The 19,069-nt window shown below is 46.4% G+C and overlaps 1 protein-coding gene across 1 annotated transcript in view; it reads right to left on the reverse strand.

The window, feature by feature from the left end:
- The window catches only part of LOC139406579 (A disintegrin and metalloproteinase with thrombospondin motifs 10-like), a 61,093-nt gene that overhangs the window by 7,922 nt on the left and 34,102 nt on the right, over window positions 1–19,069 (reverse strand). Inside the window, exons 17-20 of the mRNA XM_071149315.1 lie at window positions 6,547–6,670; window positions 2,340–2,420; window positions 735–898; window positions 516–642 (exon numbers count right to left, since the gene is read on the reverse strand). Coding sequence (XP_071005416.1) covers window positions 516–642; window positions 735–898; window positions 2,340–2,420; window positions 6,547–6,670 — 496 coding nt within the window. The remainder of the gene's footprint in view (window positions 1–515; window positions 643–734; window positions 899–2,339; window positions 2,421–6,546; window positions 6,671–19,069) is intronic.

Here is a 19,069-nt window from a genome sequence, read left to right on the forward strand (position 1 = left end):
TGATTAGAGGGACAATAGAGTGCTGAGTACCAGGCAGTTAGCAAGTTTGGTAGGTTACTAATAACCATCAGTAGCAACAGTTAGGAGAAGCCTAATTACCCTGACTAAACGGTCACGTGGAATTTGACTGCCTTCATGACTCATGACCACAGGTGTGGCAGTAATACAGTCACCGTAACATCCCTATGCCAACCTAACCCAGACTGAGATTTATAAGGGCACAGCAACAGACTTGTAATTTTATTTTTCACCTGGTCAGCTCCGAGATTTGAACCAGTGACGTTTTGGTTACTGGCCAAACACTCTAACCTCGAAGCGACCTGCAGCTCAAGAATATGAAATTAAATCGAAGTTTAATGGTAGACTACACTATTTAGCAGATGCCATAGCGGTTGCAGTGAAATGCTTATGTTACTAGCTCCTAATAATGCAGTAAAATCATCAATCAATCAATGAGTAGGGATAGAGCCAATGTATAGTACAGTAAAGAGTATTAGAGCCAGGAGTGGTTGTACCCCCAGCGCAGAGTGCAGAGCAGCGGGACCAGGATGTGTAGTGCCAGGCATATCCACTCAAAAGGTTTCTGCTGACTGGAGGGTTGAAGCGGTAGTGGATCCCTGGGTTCTCTTCCCTCACCAGTACCTACACACACACATGCACACACGTCACATATGTTGTCACATAGAATGATTAGCGTGACACACACATAGTAACACACACAGCTAGCCCGTTACCATGACGATGATGGTCATGTTGGTGGGCCCCAGGGCCTCCAGGGTCTCAGGTTGGTCAGTGGGCCGGCGGTAGTGGAAGGTGGTCCCTGCGATGTCGAACCTACGAGGGGTGTCGATGGTCAGCTTCCCATTGATGAAGAACTGTTCTCCTTTACTCTTCAGCACTGGAGCAGAGAAGAAACGAGAGCATGTATAGGTCCACATGGAGAAGTGACGTTTTCAATTAAAATCACGGAAGCGGGGGATGGAAGCAATTTTCCCCCATTGAAAGCAGTTCAGCCAAGCCTGATCTCAAGCAATAACGGCACACATAGTTTAAAATAATGTTTATAGCTCCAGTCCAAATGTCGTGAATGATATATAGTCATGTCATAGTCACCAGTCAACTCCATTACACTCAAAAGTTACTTCAACTTAAACCAGTGAATGCTAGCAATGGCTAGCTATTCTACCACTCTGCCCTTATGAATGATAGCATGCTAATAGCACACCCTGCACACAAATATGTATATATTTAAGGGGTATGCAGTAGGTTGATAATAATATCGCCAAAGTACACTACATGGGCAAAAGTATGTAAGGCCTTACCCAAACTGTTGCTTCAAATTTGTAAGCACAGAATCATCTAGAATGTCATTGTATGCTGTAGAGTTAATATTTCCCTTCACTAGAACTAAGCCCGAACCAGGAAAAACAGCCACAGACCATTCTTCCTACTCCACCAAACTTTACAGTTGGAATGCATTTGGGTAGGTATGGTTCTCCTGGCATGCGCCAAATTCATATTTGTCCGTCGGACTGCAAGATGGTGTGATTCATCACTCCAGAGTCCAAAGGCGGCTAGCTTTACACCATTTCAGCTGATGCTTGGCATTGCGCATGGTGATCGTAGGCTTGTGTGTGGTTGCTCGGTCATGGAAACCCATTTCATGAAGCTCACAACGAACAGTTATTGCGCAGACATTGCTTCCAGAGGCAGTTTGGAACTCTGTAGTGAGTGTTGCAACCGAGGACAGATTATTTTTACGTGCTACGCTCTTCAGCACTTGGCGGTCCCGTTCTGTGAGCTTGTGTGGCCTACCACTTCGTGGCTGAGCCGTTGTTGCTCCTAGACTTTTCTACTTCACAATAACAGCACTTATAGCTGACCTGGGCAGCTCTAGCAGGGCAGACATTTGATGAACTGACTTGTTGGGAAGGTGGCATCGTATGACGGTGCCATTTTTAAAGCCACTGAGCCCTTCAGCGAGGCCATTCAACTGCCAATGTTTGTCTATGGAGATTGTATGGCGGTGTGCTTGATTTTATACACCTCTCAGCAACGGGTGTGGCTGAAATAGCCGAATCCACTAATTTGAAGTATGTTGCATCAGACATTTCATACAACATTCCCAGCTAATGAGAAAACAGTCATGGTATTTAATCTAAGAGACTGAACAATTCGGGCAGGTAAGTATTAGTCAATTATAATAACAGCATTGATGATGTGACGATGCACTTACATTTTAATTCTAGTTTTGAGAGTCTGAATGCACACTAGAGTATAGAACATGAGTCATAACAGTATAACACATTGCGTGACACAGAAGAGACATGAACTCTCACCTAGGAAGTTGAGGGAGACGTTGAGCTCCTGGATATGAATGAACACGGATCCTTTGGGGATTCTGACCACCTCTTCATAACCTGGGATGGGATCACACACACACACACCCACACACCCACACACATACAAAGAAAGAAGAGAAAGGCAAGAGGTGGAGGTTTTATTCACTGACATACTGGAGGGAGAATGATGTATAAGTAGTGTTTTACTCTGTGGGACTTCAATGGAATAAGCAGAGCCTTTCGGATTCCAACCAAATTCCTGGGCAACGTTCAGCTCCTCTGCTAGAGTACAGTAACCATGTTTGAAGCCAGGCTGTGCTATCCAGCCAGCCACCACAGCCCTGTAAATAACTTCAGCCTTGCATAAAAAAACAGAAGAAATAATTTAATAATCTATTCCAATGGTGCGACCGCTGAGGAAAGGAGAGGCTTGGCTTTTGACCCCTCTCTGGAGTAGCAGTCGGTGCTGTGAGTAATTTCAGTAACCCAGCTCTGTACTTGCGGTTCCTGGCGGCCGGAGAGGGAGAGGTTTTTCTGTTAACAATCAGGGGCCTGTGTGGTAAACAGAGAGCCAAAGAGCAATAAACCCCCAGCCCTTAACCCCTGAGTAACCCTCCACCACTGCCAGAGTTACAGACTGCACAGACTGCGAGAGAGAGAGAGAGAGAGAGAGAGAGAGAGAGAGAGAGAGAGAGAGAGAGAGAGAGAGATATGGGGGGGTTGAGAGATGAAGAGCAGGTAGACTACACAGATGGAGAGGAGAAAGAGAAAACCTAGAAAGATAGATGAGAGAGAGCAGCTGACAGAGAGATGGAGGAGGTGATAACTCAGGTAAGAATGCAGACACCAGATGGGAGTAGTAAGGTTTGCAGAGGCACAGGAGAATATGGCACCATCATCACTCTTAGGTGTAAATCACTAGATAGAACAACCTGCCCAGAACACCAGCCCAGAACACCAGCCCAGAACAACCTCCCCATAACACCAGCCCAGAACAACCTCCTCAGAACAACCTCCCCAGAACACGAACACTTGCCCAGAACACCTGCCCAGAACACCAGCCAAGAACAACCTCCCCAGAACACCAGCCCAGAACAACCTCCCCAGAACACCAGCCCAGAACACCAGCCAAGAACACCTGGCCAGAACACCAGGCCAGAACAACCTCCCCAGAACACCAGCCCAGAACACCAGCCAAGAACACCTGGCCAGAACACCAGGCCAGAACAACCTCCCCAGAACACCTGCCCAGAACACCAGCCCAGAACAACCTCCCCAGAACACCAGCCCAGAACTCCAGCCCAGAACAACCTCCCCAGAACACCAGCCCAGAACTCCAGCCCAGAACAACCTCCCCAGAACACCAGCCCAGAACTCCAGCCCAGAACAACCTCCCCAGAACACCAGCCCAGAACAACCTCCCCAGAACACCAGCCCAGAACAACCTCCCCAGAACACCAGCCCAGAACACCAGCCCAGAACAACCTCCCCAGAACACCAGCCCAGAACACCTGCACAGAACATCAGCCCAGAACTCCAGCCCAGAACAACCTCCCCAGAACACCAGCCCAGAACACCAGCCCAGAACAACCTCCCCAGAACACCAGCCCAGAACAACCTCCCCAGAACACCAGCCCAGAACACCAGCCAAGAACACCTGGCCAGAACACCAGGCCAGAACAACCTCCCCAGAACACCAGCCCAGAACAACCTCCCCAGAACACCAGCCCAGAACACCAGCCCAGAACAACCTCCCCAGAACACCAGCCCAGAACTCCAGCCCAGAACAACCTCCCCAGAACACCAGCCCAGAACACCTGCACAGAACAACCTCCCCAGAAAACCAGCTTTGCTGCTTGGTTAGTGCCTGACAACTAACCCTATTTAAACCCTCCTAGGATTGAGGATTGGTCTGAGCCTCAGAGACATAAAAAAAAACCTGTAGACATGACTGAGCACTCTGTGGCTCATAAATCAGCCCAGACCCAGAATAGACCTGTCAGGCGGTCGGGCAGGCTGTAGGCCCAGGCTGAGATGGCCATTGTGGTCCCAGCCACTGAGCTGCGGCCACCTCAGGAGGGTGTGTCCACTCTGAGGGTTCCAGAGGGGGGAGGTAGATGGGTGGAGGGAGGAGAGCTGCTGCTGTCGTGGAGGGAGAGGGCCTAGAATAGACCTGTCTGGCTCCGCAGTCGCAGGGCTACCACAACCCACACTGGCTGAACTTCACCTAAAACTGTCTGCCACGTGCCCACCTGCAATCCCCCCCCCGAGCGGGTGCAGGAAAAACCCACTCACCCCTCCCTCCCTGCAGCCTTCCCCCCAAAGGAAAAGAGAGTTCATGGTCCCTTTATTGTAAGAGCATATTTAGCTCCCGAGTGGTGCAGCGGTCTAAGGCTTTGCGTCTCAGTGCTAGAGGCATTGCTACAGACCCTGGTTCGATCCCGGGCTGTATCACAACTGCACAATTGGCCCAGCGTCGTCCGGGTTAGGGGAGGGTTGGCCGGGGTTAGGGGAGGGTTGGCCGGGGGTAGGGGAGGGTTGGCCGGGGTAGGGGAGGGTTGGCCGGGGTTAGGGGAGGGTTGGCCGGGGTTAGGGGAGGGTTGGCCGGGGGTAGGGGAGGGTTGGCCGGGGGTAGGGGAGGGTTGGCCGGGGTTAGGGGAGGGTTGGCCGGGGGTAGGGGAGGGTTGGCCGGGGGTAGGGGAGGGTTGGCCGGGGGTAGGGGAGGGTTGGCCGGGGGTAGGGGAGGGTTGGCCGGGGGTAGGGGAGGGTTGGCCGGGGTTAGGGGAGGGTTGGCCGGGGGTAGGGGAGGGTTGGCCGGGGGTAGGGGAGGGTTGGCCGGGGGTAGGGGAGGGTTGGCCGGGGGTAGGGGAGGGTTGGCCAGGGGTAGGGGAGGGTTGGCCGGGGGTAGGGGAGGGTTGGCTGAGGGTAGGCCGTCATTGTAAAATAAGAATTTGTTCTTAACTTACTTGCCAGGTTAAATAAAGGTTCAGTAAAACAAAAAATAAAAGAAGGCATAAGGTTTATGCAGTATCACGTATGACCCACGGCTCTATAATTGGACAGAGGACCACAAGCCTTCCAACCGTCACTATGATGGAATGATGGAACCGAGACCTCGGGAGTGTCTCCTGATCAGAACTGAGCAGCTATAGGCTGAGCCTTCCTCAAGCCCTCGACAACCGCTTGGTTTTCTAAGAGACTCTGATGGTTAATTCTGTGTCATCTGGTTGGGCTGTATCAGTTTTCCCCTGACTTGCTTCCACAGAATTCATCACGAACCATTAATCACGGCCAAAGTGTTTAGACTGGAATAGGTACCGGAAAAAAAAGTCATTCTGCACCTACAGGAGGGAGGGAAGGGGTGTTGGCAGGGCAAGGCAAGGCACGTGTACTATAGATATTCACCAGTAACTCTATATGATTAACCGTTAGATTAAGTAGCTCATGCAACTAGAGAGCTCGCATGTGAACAGATAATTTATACATTACTTTCAGAATGTCTGAGGACTCCTAACTCACATTGCAAGGCAGTAGTCCAACACATATTTAGCTTGTGTCAGAATCCAAATGCACAAATGCATGCACGCGTTGTTAGAATTTCCATAAAACAATTAGGTTGCATAATCTCTCTTATGGATGCCTCAAACGTAACTACATCTCATTCTAAGAACGTTGCTGGAGCTCCCTGGTCCAAAACACAGGCCCTTTCTTCTTTGACGTTTTATTTGTGTTTTTCAGTTCTATTCCGCAGTCTAATTGAGGTACAGTATGTGCTATTGGCCTGTTCTAGAAGTGGTGTTGGAGGGAGTGGAGCGTGCGAGGACAGAAACGCAGCAATCAGGGTTTTTTAAAAGGAGACGTGTCCTGCTACCAAGGCTTGGAAAAGAACAGTCCCCTCAGTGTCTGTCAGTCCATGCCTGCCCTGCCCGAGAGAGGGGCCCACCACCACCCCCCCAGCCCTGGGCTCTCTGAACCCCCCACTCCTCAGCCCACAACCCCCTTACTCAGAGAGTTATTGATACCTCCTGCCACTGCACTACCACTACTGTAACTGTGCCCACATACTGTACTGTATGCTGGGGTTTATAGTGTAACTCTTACTGTAGAGACCACCATAGTGCAGTAAGCTTCAAAGAACAGGATTAAGATTTCTTCCTAGCAGTATTGTGGTGAAGGGACTCCTGCTCTGTATATCACACCGTACCTCCTTCAGGCAGGGAGTCATTGAAGAGGCCCTCGATGGCCTCACAGCTGCTCCCGTCACCCCCGCACATCCGGCAGCGGTCCTCGCGCACGTCCGAGCTCAGGATCCGGTCACAGCCCACGTGCTGCAGGGAGACAGACAGGGGTCACAGGTCAGAGGGAGCAGGCAGAAGGAAAACAGAGGGACACAGACACAACCACTAGCCTCTATAGAGAGAATAGCACACGGCACATAGTACTTTCAGCAGCAGAAGTGAGACTGATTGCAATGTTTCCCAGGTGCCTAACTAAAACACTGACACCACAGGATGCCAGGAAACGTTCCTAAAACACAACCTGTACTACCAACAGTCAGTTCAAGCCAACATAAACACAAATGTAGGTCTAAATTGACTCCTGCGCTGTACAGTAACTCTAACATGTGAATGGATGGATAGAGCAACCCTGGGGCACTTCAAACCCTGTTGACCCAGGCAGGTCTTAGTTCCATTAACTACCAATGTGGAAGCCATTTCCCCTTAGTAATGGGAGGACAGACACTTGTTCCAAGCCGGGCCCCAGCCCTTCAGACTGCTAGACTCTGGGCTCTGGGACACGTCCCCTGGTGAGCCTGGGCCAGGCCAGGCAGCCTACTTCAGCCTGCCCATGTTAGGAACATGTGTTCTTTGAGCGACCACTAAACGCCATGTGTTTCCAAGCCCACATCTCTCTCTCGCTGTTCCCTCTCTGTCTCTCTTGCCTCAAATCAAACTCTCTGGATCCTGCAAACAATTCTTACATTTTTATCCTCACTATTTTCGTCTTTTTATGTTCACAATATATATAAGAGAAAGATGGGGGAAAGAAATAGGGAGATACATAATAAACTGTGAGAAATAATGAAAGAGAGTATGATGCATCGTAACTTTACTTTACGTACTTTATGTACAAATGACCTCGACTAACCTGTACCCCCGCACATTGACCCGGTACCGGTACCCCCAGTATATAGCCTTTTTATTGTTATTTTATTGTGTTACTTTTTATTTTATTTTGTACTTTAATTTATTAAGTAAATATTTTGTTAACTCTATTTCTTGAACTGCATTGTTGGTTAAGGGCTTGTCAGTAAGCATTTCACGGTAAGGTCTACTACACCTGTTGAATTCATCATTTCACGGTAAGGTCTACTACACCTGTTGAATTCATAACTTCACGGTAAGGTCTACTACACCTGTTGAATTCGGCGCGTGTGACAAATAACATTTGATTTGATTTGATTTGATAGGGAAAGAAACAGAGAGAGCTAGAAAAAGAGCCAGATAGAGATGAGAAGTGAGAATTCCAGAATAGGAAAGACCCAGAGAGACAGAGAGAGTAAGAAACACAGAGAGAGATAGAGAGAGAGAGAGAGAGAGAGAGAAGAGAGAGAGAGAGAGAGAGAGAGAGAGAGAGAGAGAGAGAGAGAGAGAGAGAGAGAGAGAGAAAGAAATCAACAGAGGGAGAGATAGAGGGAGAGTGGCCAGCGGCTGCTGTGTGTAACAGCCAGCAGTGCAGACAGCTGAGCTGGTGGGTCACTGAGTTCCTGCTGCACACAGAACAGAACAGAGCAAAACAGAGGAGAGGAGAGCAGGAGAGGAGAAGAAAGAACAGAGCTGAGCTGTTGATAAACAGGCTTCTCTCTGAGTCTGGACGAGCCCAGAGACTCCACTCCCAACCCCTCCATGTGCCCAGGCCCTGAGACTGCTCCAAACAAAGCACAAGAGAGCAGAGTGATGGACGTTCAACTGCCTAATGAAATCCAGCTCTGCTCCACATAGCTGCAGGAAGCCACAAAACAACAATTCAGATGTTTTGTGGTTTGGTGTCATTCACTGCAGCAAGTGTATCTTGTTTTTTCCTCCTCCCCTCCTGGCCCAAAGCCACTCCGCTTCTTGACAGGCTCTGAATCCATCCAAAAACAACAGGACGGGGGAATAATTGGCATTGTTTGTGTGAGCAGTGATTGATTGAAACAAAACTTTCCAGACATGTTTCCTTATGGAAGAAGTGGTCAAAAAGTGACATTTTGGACCTGAATGACAAAACATTTGGGAGATAAAGATGCTCAAACCATACCATGAGACATCCATGTCTTCATCACTGGAAAAGAACATCATTTGAGTTTTATATCATTTAAAAGCTTACAAACAGTGTTGTCAAGCTATTTTATTATTTCTTGAAAAACATTAGGAAAAAAATATTTTTTTGGTGTAGTATTTAAACCTTTAACGCTAATATTTAAAGTGACGTTAAACACAGATTGTTTAAAATTGTTGGAGTTTAAACCCTATTTCCCATCATCTAAGTTTTTGTGTTTTGCCGGTTGAGACACAACATGCTCTTGAATACAGGTCGGGTGTCATTTCAATAATAGAAATATAATTAATAGAATGGACCTATCCCTTTAGACCACTGCAATTTAGTTGGTACACCATTGGAATGTGAATTGAACTATTAACTTCTAATTACTACCACAAAGATGACTGCTGATCCACCTACCATCAAATGTTAACTGAAATGGTCATGTCTATTCTATTGTCTTTATTTCTATGATTTCAATAGGTTTCCTATGGAAGATTGACAGTATAACTTAAAACAACAGATATTGCCATTCAAGTCAAGATTCTCTGTGTAGAACTCCAACCTTCTTTGTGGTACCATTTGAACATTGAAATTTCAATTTGATTCCGTTTTAGTACATTAATTTACTGCACCCTGTGCGCAAAACCCATGTGGAATTCCTAGCCTCTGGCAGCGTTTGGAACTGCTGATCTGCGGTCAAGAACAGAGTTAATCTCAGCCTATGCTGCCCTTCAGTCACTAGACTTTTTGGCCCTGATGGAGACATGGATCAACCTAGAGAACACTGCTACTCCAGCTGCTCTCTCTTCATCTGACTACGTTTTCTTTCATAGTCCGAGAGCATCTGGTCATCGCGGTGGTTGCACAGGGATGCTCATTTCTCCCTCACTCACTTTTCCATCTTGTCATTTTAATTCTATGCTGTTGTGGTGACCGTATTACCGCCAAACCAGCACTCATGAGTCATGACGCAGTAAAATTCTACATGACCATTGAGTCACGATAATCTCCTTTTATGCAGTCAGGACATGTGTTGGTAGTATCCAACTCCTGGTACTCAGGGCTCTATTGTCCCTCCATCAGGTCCTAATGGCCTGGTACTCAGGGCTCTATTGTCCATCCATCAGGTCCTAATGGTCTGGTACTCAGGGCTCTAATGTCCCTCCATCAGGTCCTAATGGCCTGGTACTCAGGGCTCTATTGTCCCTTCATCAGGTCCTAATGGCCTGGTACTCAGGGCTCTATTGTCCCTTCATCAGGTCCTAATGGCCTGGTACTCAGGGCTCTATTGTCCCTCCATCAGGTCCTAATGGCCTGGTACTCAGGGCTCTATTGTCCCTCCATCAGGTCCTAATGGCCTGGTACTCAGGGCTCTATTGTCCTTCTAACCACTCTGACATCAATGCAATAAAAAAATCACATCAAACACTTATCATCAAAACAGTATTGTGGTTTCAAAACTCACCTCACTGTATTCAACAACAGATTGAAACTGAGTGGAAAACATGGTCATTGTGGATGTTGTTTCAAAGCCTGACACAACGAAATGGCCAGCGCTTTGTAAGGTGAAGATTAATTCAAAACACAATACACATATTAGAGCTTATACATATGCAAAGGTCTATATGAGCCCAAGTCTGAAAAAACAACAGAATTAAAATAATGATTGTGGGGTTCGTTATACAATACATAGCCTACCGCATATTACGCCCCATATATTACGCCCCCTATTTATACTTTTACTTTTGATACTTAAGTACATTTTAGCATTTACTTTTGATACTTAAGTATATTTAAAACCAAATACTTTTAGACTATTTTAATGAGGGACTTTCACTTTAGTAATTTTCTATTAAGGTATCTTTACTTTTACTCAAGTATGACAATTGGGTACTTTTTCCACCACTGCATACAGGGCAGAATATCACCTGTCACGCAGTGAGAGGCTTGGTTGATGTGGTTGATGCACTGAGTTAAATAACCGGACAGGAGTAGCCTACCTGAACTAACAGACAGGTCTTTTTTCTCTCCTGCTCCTGTTCATGCCCATTTGATAATGGGCCATTCTAAATCCAAACTAATTTAACATATTAGTGAAGACAATATTGCATTGAGAATAGTCTGATGGGTGATAATATGGTCACTTGATTAGAGAACAGTGTGTGCAGCCTGAGGCAACGAACACAGCTCAAGCTTTTTTGCAATTTTCTGAAATCATCAATAGCCTTTACTCGCATCATGCAGTCCATATACAGTATGTTTTGATTTTCTAAAGTTCTAAAGTTTGTATCATTAACATCTAAAGTTGTCAAATAACTCTAAATCTAGCGTAGCCTTTAGGACCTGTTTCAAATCATCACTTTTACGTTCACCATTCATTCAACCTTCATATGCCTTCATTCGACTTTCATATGCATTCATTCGACCTTCATATGCCTTCATTCAACCTTCATATGCCTTCATTCGACCTTCATATGCCTTCATTCGACCTTCATATGCCTTCATTCGACCTTCATATGCCTTCATTCGACCTTCATATGCCTTCATTCGACCTTCATATGCCTTCATTCAACCTTCATATGCCTTCATTCGACCTTCATATGCCTTCATTCAACCTTCATATGCCTTCATTCGACCTTCATATGCCTTCATTCAACCTTCATATGCCTTCATTCAACCTTCATATGCCTTCATTCGACCTTCATATGCCTTCATTCAACCCTCATACTCGCTCCGGAATGGGAAAAACATCCTTTCTATTTTATTCAGCTAAGTTAAATTATATTCTTCTAACTATAAAATTATTTAATATAAAACAATGACACAGGACTTATAAGCATATATTGTCAGCTAAAGGAACAAGCCTACAGCCTATATCATGATGCATAGCCAGATAACATACACAAGGCCAAATCATATTCTGTTCATCTGAAATACATTTTCTTGATATCATGTTTCTTTAGACCTACTTAAAATAAGAATGGATTTTTTTTATTTTTTTTTTACCCCTTTTTCTCCCCAATTTCGTGGTATCCAATTGTTGTAGTAGCTACTATCTTGTCTCATTGCTACAACTCCCGTACGGGCTCGGGAGAGACAAAAATTGAATGTCATGCGTCCTCCGATACACAACCCAACCAGCCGTACTGCTTCTTAACACAGCGCGCATCCAACCCGGAAGCCAGCCGCACCAATGTTTCGGAGGCTACACCGTGCACCTGGCAACCTTGGCTAGCGCGCACTGCGCCCGGCCCGCCACTGGAGTCGCTGGTGCGCGATGAGACAAGGAGATCCCTACCGACCAATCCCTCCCTAACCCGGACAACGCTAGGCCAATTGTGTGTCGCCCTACGGACCTCCCGGTCGCGGGTGTATATGGTGTATATTAAATAGATGTATTAGACTGGTTAAATATTCTGTCTCCTGATTCTGCCTCTTCGATCCTACTCCTAATCCTGCGTCTAGTGACGTCCGGCTGACCGACAACCTGCATCACGTACTCTCACTATTGGTGTCCCCCAGGGTACGGTTCTAGGCCCTCTCCTCTTCTCTCTATGCACCAAGTCACTTGGCTCTGTCATATCCTCACATGGTCTCTCCTGTTATTGCTATGCGGATGATACTCAACTACTTTTCTCCGCCTTCCCTTCTGACACCCAGCTGGAGACACAAATCTCTGTGTGCCTGGCAGATATCTCAGCTTGGATGTCGGACCACCACTTCAAGCTCAACCCCAACAAGACAGAGCTGCGCTTCTTCCCGTGGAAGGCCTGCCCACTCCAAGACCTCTCCATCACGGTTGACAACTCCATGGTGTCACCCTCCCAGAGTGAAAAGAACCTTGGCGTGACCCTGGACAACATCCTGCTGTTCTCTGCAAACATCAAAGCAGTGACTCGCTCCTGCAGGTTCACGCTTGTGACGTCCCTCCCACTCTGTCTGCTGGGATCTCCTGTTTGGTAGTCTGTTGTTGCAGGAGGCCAGTGGGCAGAGCTGGGAGGATTGTCAGCTGATATGGCACACCTGGGCAGGTTTGGCCTGCAGACTATAAAGGGTGGCCACATCAGCCAACACTCTCTTCCCTGACTGGCAGGCTGGCTTCCACCACCTGTTGGTTTTCTGGTCTGTTTTCACCATACAACAAAACGGTAAAAGTGCTGAGTTAATTGAACTCAGTGAAAGTTATTCTGCACTGATGTCTGATACGCCCTCTCGTACTCATCTCATTGAGCATGATGTGGATGTTGGAGATGCTTAGCCAATAAGGCATCACTTCTACCGTGTTTCTCCTGACAGGCGCAAGCACTTAGACGCAGAAGTCAAGTACATGTTGGATAACGATATTGCTGAATATTCTTGTTCCAGTTGGGCTTCCCCTTGTCTGTTAGTCAAGAAGCCTGATGCATCTTTAAGGCCATGCATAAACTATCTTAAAGTTAACAACATTACGAAGCCTGATTCCTTTCCTCTTCCTCTTATGGAGGATTGTGTTGATCAAGTGGATTCTGCAAAATTTGTGAGCAAATTGATCTTCTAAAAGGGTACTTGCAGGTCCCCTTGTCTCCTAGAGCAAGGGAGATTTGTGCTTTCATCACAACGTCTGGACTGTATTCTTATATAGTTATGCCTTTTGGTTTGCGTAATGCACCTGCAACATTTCAGCGCCTCATGAACATTGTTGTCTCTGGTCTGGATGGATGTGCGGTGTACTTGGAAGACGTGGTAATTTATGGTGACACCTGGTCTCAGCATGTCCAACGTATTCAAGCATTGTTTGATAGGTTGACTTGGGCGCGTTTGACAGGTAATCCGGCCAAATGTGAGTTTGCTAAGGCAGCGGTCATTTATCTGGGCAAAGTGGTCGGTCAGGGTGTGGTTCACCCAGTGCATGCCAAAGTTGAAGCTATTGAGCAGTGTCCGCCTCCCATGACTAAGAAGGAGCTTATGCGCTTTCTCTGTATGGTTGGTTATTTTCAAAGCTTCTGTAAGAACTTCTCCTCAGTGGTAGCACCCCTGACCGACTTGCTTAAGGCTCAGGTGAAGTATATTTGGTCAGACAGATGTCAAGCTGCGTTTGAGAATGTACAGACACTTGTGCTCTTCCCCAGTGCTTGTTGCCCCTTGTTTGAATCATCCGTTCATACTCCATGTAGATTCTAGTAATGTACGAGTTGGCGCTGTTCCGTTGCAGGCAGATGTCCAAGGGGTGGACCGTCCAATTAGTTACTTCTCTAAGAAGTTTAACTCGTACCAGCTCAATTATTCTGTGTTAGAGAAGGAACCACTTGCGTTTATTTGGGCTCTCCAACATTTCGAATTGTTTGTTGGTTCAGGTGGCACCTCTCTCATGGTGTACACAGATCATAATCCCCTGATGTTTCTGCGGACCTTGCAGAACCCTAATCAGAGGCTTATGAGGTGGGCGCTGTTTTTGCAGCTGTACAGTTTGGACATTCGCCATATTAAGGGCTAAGAAAATGTCCTTGCTGATGCTTTGTCCCACGCTCTTATGCTATAGTTCTTTGTTATTGTTTTGGGCAACTAGCCTGTCCTCTCCTGTCTCCCTCTTGCTTCCCCGACTCTGTCTCTCTTTCTCTCCCTCTTAAAATGTTCCTTAGGATCAGAGGTTTCTGAGGTGGGAGAGGGAGGGTTGTTTCTGTTTTGTTTTGTTTTTGTTTCAGGTTTGTGGTGGAACACCATTCTTAAGTGGGGGGGGTCGTCCCTCCCACTCTGTCTGCTGGGATCTCCTGTTTGGTAGTCTGTTGTTGCAGGAGGCCAGTGGGCAGAGCTGGGAGGATTGCCAGCTGATATGGCACACCTGGGCAGGTTTGGCCTGCAGACTATAAAGGGTGGCCACATCAGCCAACACTCTCTCTCTTCCCTGACTGGCAGGCTGGCTTCCACCACCTTTTGGTTTTCTGGTCTGTTTTCACCATACAACACGGTAAAAGTGCTGAGTTAATTGAACTCAGTGAAAGTTATTCTGCACTGTTGTCTGATACGCCCTCTCGTACTCATCTCATTGAGCATGATGCGGATGTTGGAGATGCTTAGCCAATAAGGCAGCGCTTCTAACGTGTTTCTCCTGACAGGCGCAAGCACTTAGATGCAGAAGTCTTGGTCTGCAGGCTATAAAGGGTGGCCACATCAGCCAACACTCTCTTCCCTGACTGGCAGGCTGGCTTTGTCCATCTTTAGTTTTTTTGGTCTGTTTTCACCAGACAATGCCCTCTCCACTCATCCACACACTGCATACACTACTGATCCTACAGACGTCCACAGCTTATGTTACGTTTTGTATTTATTATTTCGTTTAATAAATGTATTCCTTTTTACGTTTAAGTCATGCATGGCCTCCCTTTGTTGTTCCTCTAATCACTCTGACATCAATGCAAATGTAATCGAAAATCGAATCAAACACTTCGAGAGCCCATGAGTTCATGTTGCTCAACATTTGTATGGGCTTGAGAAAACAGTATAAAAACAGGAGGATCCCATCAGCTTCCTATAGGCTAAGCCTACTATATTCATTTATCAACTTTCCAAATATTAAGCACATTGCTTTGCTTTACAACAGGAGTAGCCTACCTGGCTGGCATGAAGAGTAACTGTGGGAAAAGCGCCCTCCATTTGCTATTTAAGTGCATAGGTTGAAATGTATGTTTTCGACAGGTGCATGATAATGGTCCAATCAAAACTAATTTCACACGTATATTATTTAGTTTATGTAAAGACAATATTAAATTGAGAACAGTCTGATGGGTGACAATATTATCACTCGTGAATGATGTATTATCACTTATCATCACTAATGTTATCACTTATTATCACTGATGCCCAGCGAGTGCACTCTAAGGCAAGAATAAGCGCATGCCTTTGTGCTACTTTTTCAAATCATAGTGGTACACATCATATAGCCTAGCCCATAGACCTATATGTTTTGCCAAAGTTTGTATCACAAATAGCCTACAGAACCTAGTCAAACATATATTCTTATAAGCCCTTTCAAATCAAATCAAATGTTATTGGTCACATACACATGGTTAGCAGATGTTAATGTGAGTGTAGTGAAATGCTCGTGCTTCTAGTTCCGACCATGCAGTAATAACCAACGAGTAATCTAACCTAACAATTCCAAAACTACTACCTTATACACACAAGTGTAAAGGAATGAATAAGAATATGTACATATTGTCACGCCCTGACCTTAGTTATCTTTGTTTTCTTTATTATTTTGGTTAGGTCAGGGTGTGACGAGGGTGGTATGTGTGTTTTCATCTTGTCTAAGTTTTTTTGTACATCTATGGGGTTTTGATTTGTCTAGGTATATATAGGTCTATGGTGGCCTGAATTGGTTCCCAATCAGAGGCAGCTGTTTGTCGTTGTGTCTGATTGGGGATCCAATCATCAACCTATTTAGGTTGCCATTTTCCCATGTTGGTTTTGTGGGGATATTGTCTATGTGTAGTTGTATGTCAGCACTCGTTGTTAGATAGCGTCACGTTTATTTTGTTTTGTGGTTTCCCCTTCATTAAAAGAAGCATGTATGTTTACCACGCTGCGCCTTGGTCTCATCAATATGACGAACGTGACACATGTAAATATATGGATGAGCGATGGCCGAACGGCATAGGCAAGTAGATGCAGTAGATGTTATAGAGTACAGCATATACATATGAGATGGGTATGTAAACATTATATAAAGTGGCATTTTTTAAAGTGACTAGTGAAAGATAGATACATTTATTACATCCAATTTTTAATTATTAAGTGGCTAGAGATTTGAGTCAGTATGTTGGAAGCAGCCACTCAATGTTAGTGATGGCTGTTTAACAGTCTGATGGCCTTGAGATACAGTAGAAGCTGTTTTTCAGTCTCTCGGTCCCAGCTTTGATGCACCTGTACTGACCTTGACTTCTGGATGATAGCGGGGTGAACAGGCAGTGGCTCGGGTGGTTGTTGTCCTTGATCTTTTTGGCCTTCCTGTGACATCGGGTGGTGTAGGTGTCCTGGAGGGCAGGTAGTTTGCCCCCGGTGATGCGTTGTGTGGACCTCACTACCCACTGGAGAGCCTTACGGTTGTGGGCGGAGCAGTTGCCGTAGCAGGCGGTGATACAGCCCGCCAGGAGGCTCTCGATTGTGCATCTGTAAAAGTTTGTTTTTGGTGACAAGCCAAATTTCTTCAGCCTCCTGAGGTTGAAGAGGTGCTGCTGCACCTTCTTCACCACGCTGTCTGTGTGGGTGGACCATTTCAGTTTGTCTGTGATGTGTACGCCGAGGAACTTAAAACTTCCCACCTTCTCCACTACTGTCCCGTCGATGTGGATGGGGGCTGCTCTGCTGTTTCCTGAAGTCCACAATCATCTCCTTTGTTTTGTTGACGTTGAGTGAGGTTATTTTCCTGACACCACACTCCGAGGGTCCTCACCTCCTCCCTGTATGTAGGCTGTCTCGTCATTGTTGGTAATCAAGCCTACCACTGTAGTGTCGTCTGCAAACTTGATGATTGAGTTGGAGGCGTGCATGGCCACGCAGTCATAGGTGAACTGGGAGTACAGGAGAGGACTGAGAACGCACCCTGTTGGGGCCCCAGTGTTGAGGATCAGCGGGGTGGAGATGTTGTTTCCTACCCTCAACACCTGGCGGCGTCCCGTCAGAAAGTCCAGGACCCAGTTGCACAGGGCTGGGTTGAGACCCAGGGTCTCGAGATTAATGACGAGTTTGGAGGGTACTATGGTGTTAAATGCTGAGCTGTAGTCGATGAACAGCATTCTTACACAGCTATTCCTCTTGTCCAGATGGGTTAGGGCAGTGTGATTGCGTCGTCTGCGGACCTATTAGGGCGGTAAGCAAATTGCGTGTGAAAACAAGAGTTTTGACTGGTCGTTACTTATAAGAGGACCCCAGCTTTCTCATGCTGCTATATTTATTGCTTAATTCTTAAAATGAAGCACATTAATCCACTTTACAACCGGTGTAGTCCATATAGGTGGCGCGTGAGTTCCAAGTTTGGGGAAAAATTCCACAAATTAACTTTTAACAAGGCACACCTGTTAATTGAGCTGGTTGAGAGAATGCCAAGAGTGTGCAAAGCTGTCATCAAGGCAAAGGGTAGCTACTTTGAAGAATCTAAAATATAAAATGTATTTTGATTTTGATTTGTTTAACACTTTCTTTGGTTACTACATGACTCAACTACCTCATCCCCATATAGTTTTTTTTTGCTTCTTTGCTCCCCAGTATCTCTACTTGCAAATTCATCTTCTGCCCATCTATCACTCCAGTGTTTAATTGCTAAATTGTAATTATTTCACCACTATGGCCTATTTATTGCCTTACCTCCCTAATCTTACTTCATTTGCACACACTGTATATAGACTTTTCTATTGTGTTATTGACTGTAAGTTTGTTTATCCATGTGTAAATCTGTGTTTGTGTCGCACTGCTTTGGCCAGGTTGCAGTTGTAAATGAGAACTTGTTCTCAACTCGCCTACCTGGTTAAATAAAGCTGAAATATATACACCGCTCAAAAAAATAAAGGGAACACTTAAACAACACAATGTAACTCCAAGTCAATCACACTTCTGTGAAATCAAACTGTCCACTTAGGAAGCAACACTGATTGACAAATTTCACATGCTGTTGTGCAAATGGAATAGACAACAGGTGGAAATTATAGGCAATTAGCAAGACACCCCCAATAAAGGAGTGGTTCTGCAGGTGGTGACCACAGACCACTTCTCAGTTCCTATGCTTCCTGGCTGATGTTTTGGTCACTTTTGAATGCTGGCGGTGCTTTCACTCTAGTGGTAGCATGAGACGGAGTCTACAACCCACACAAGTGGCTCAGGTAGTGCAGCTCATCCAGGATGGCACATCAATGCGAGCTGTGGCAAGAAGGTTTGCTGTGTCTGTCAGCGTAGTGTCCAGAGCATGGAGGCGCTACCAGGAGACAGGCCAGTACATCAGGAGATGTGGAGGAGGCCGTAGGAGAGCAACAACCCAGCAGCAGGACCGCTACCTCCGTCTTTGTGCAAGGAGGAGCAGGAGGAGCACTGCCAGAACCCTGCAAAATGACCTCCAGCATGCCACAAATGTGCATGTGTCTGCTCAAACGGTCAGAAACAGACTCCATGAGGGTGGTATGAGGGCCCGACGTCCACAGGTGGTGGTTGTGCTTACAGCCCAACACCGTGCAGGACGTTTTTCATTTGCCAGAGAACACCAAGATTGGCAAATTCGCCACTGGTGCCCTGTGCTCTTCACAGATGAAAGCAGGTTCACACTGAGCACATGTGACAGACGTGACAGTCTGGAGACGGCGTGGAGAACGTTCTGCTGCCTGCAACATCCTCCAGCATGACCGGTTTGGCGGTGGATCAGTCATGGTGTGGGGTGGCATTTCTTTGGGGGGCCGCAC

Source organism: Oncorhynchus clarkii, chromosome 4 (assembly GCF_045791955.1).
Source record: "Oncorhynchus clarkii lewisi isolate Uvic-CL-2024 chromosome 4, UVic_Ocla_1.0, whole genome shotgun sequence".
In the NCBI taxonomy this organism is placed as follows: Eukaryota; Metazoa; Chordata; class Actinopteri; order Salmoniformes; family Salmonidae; genus Oncorhynchus; species Oncorhynchus clarkii.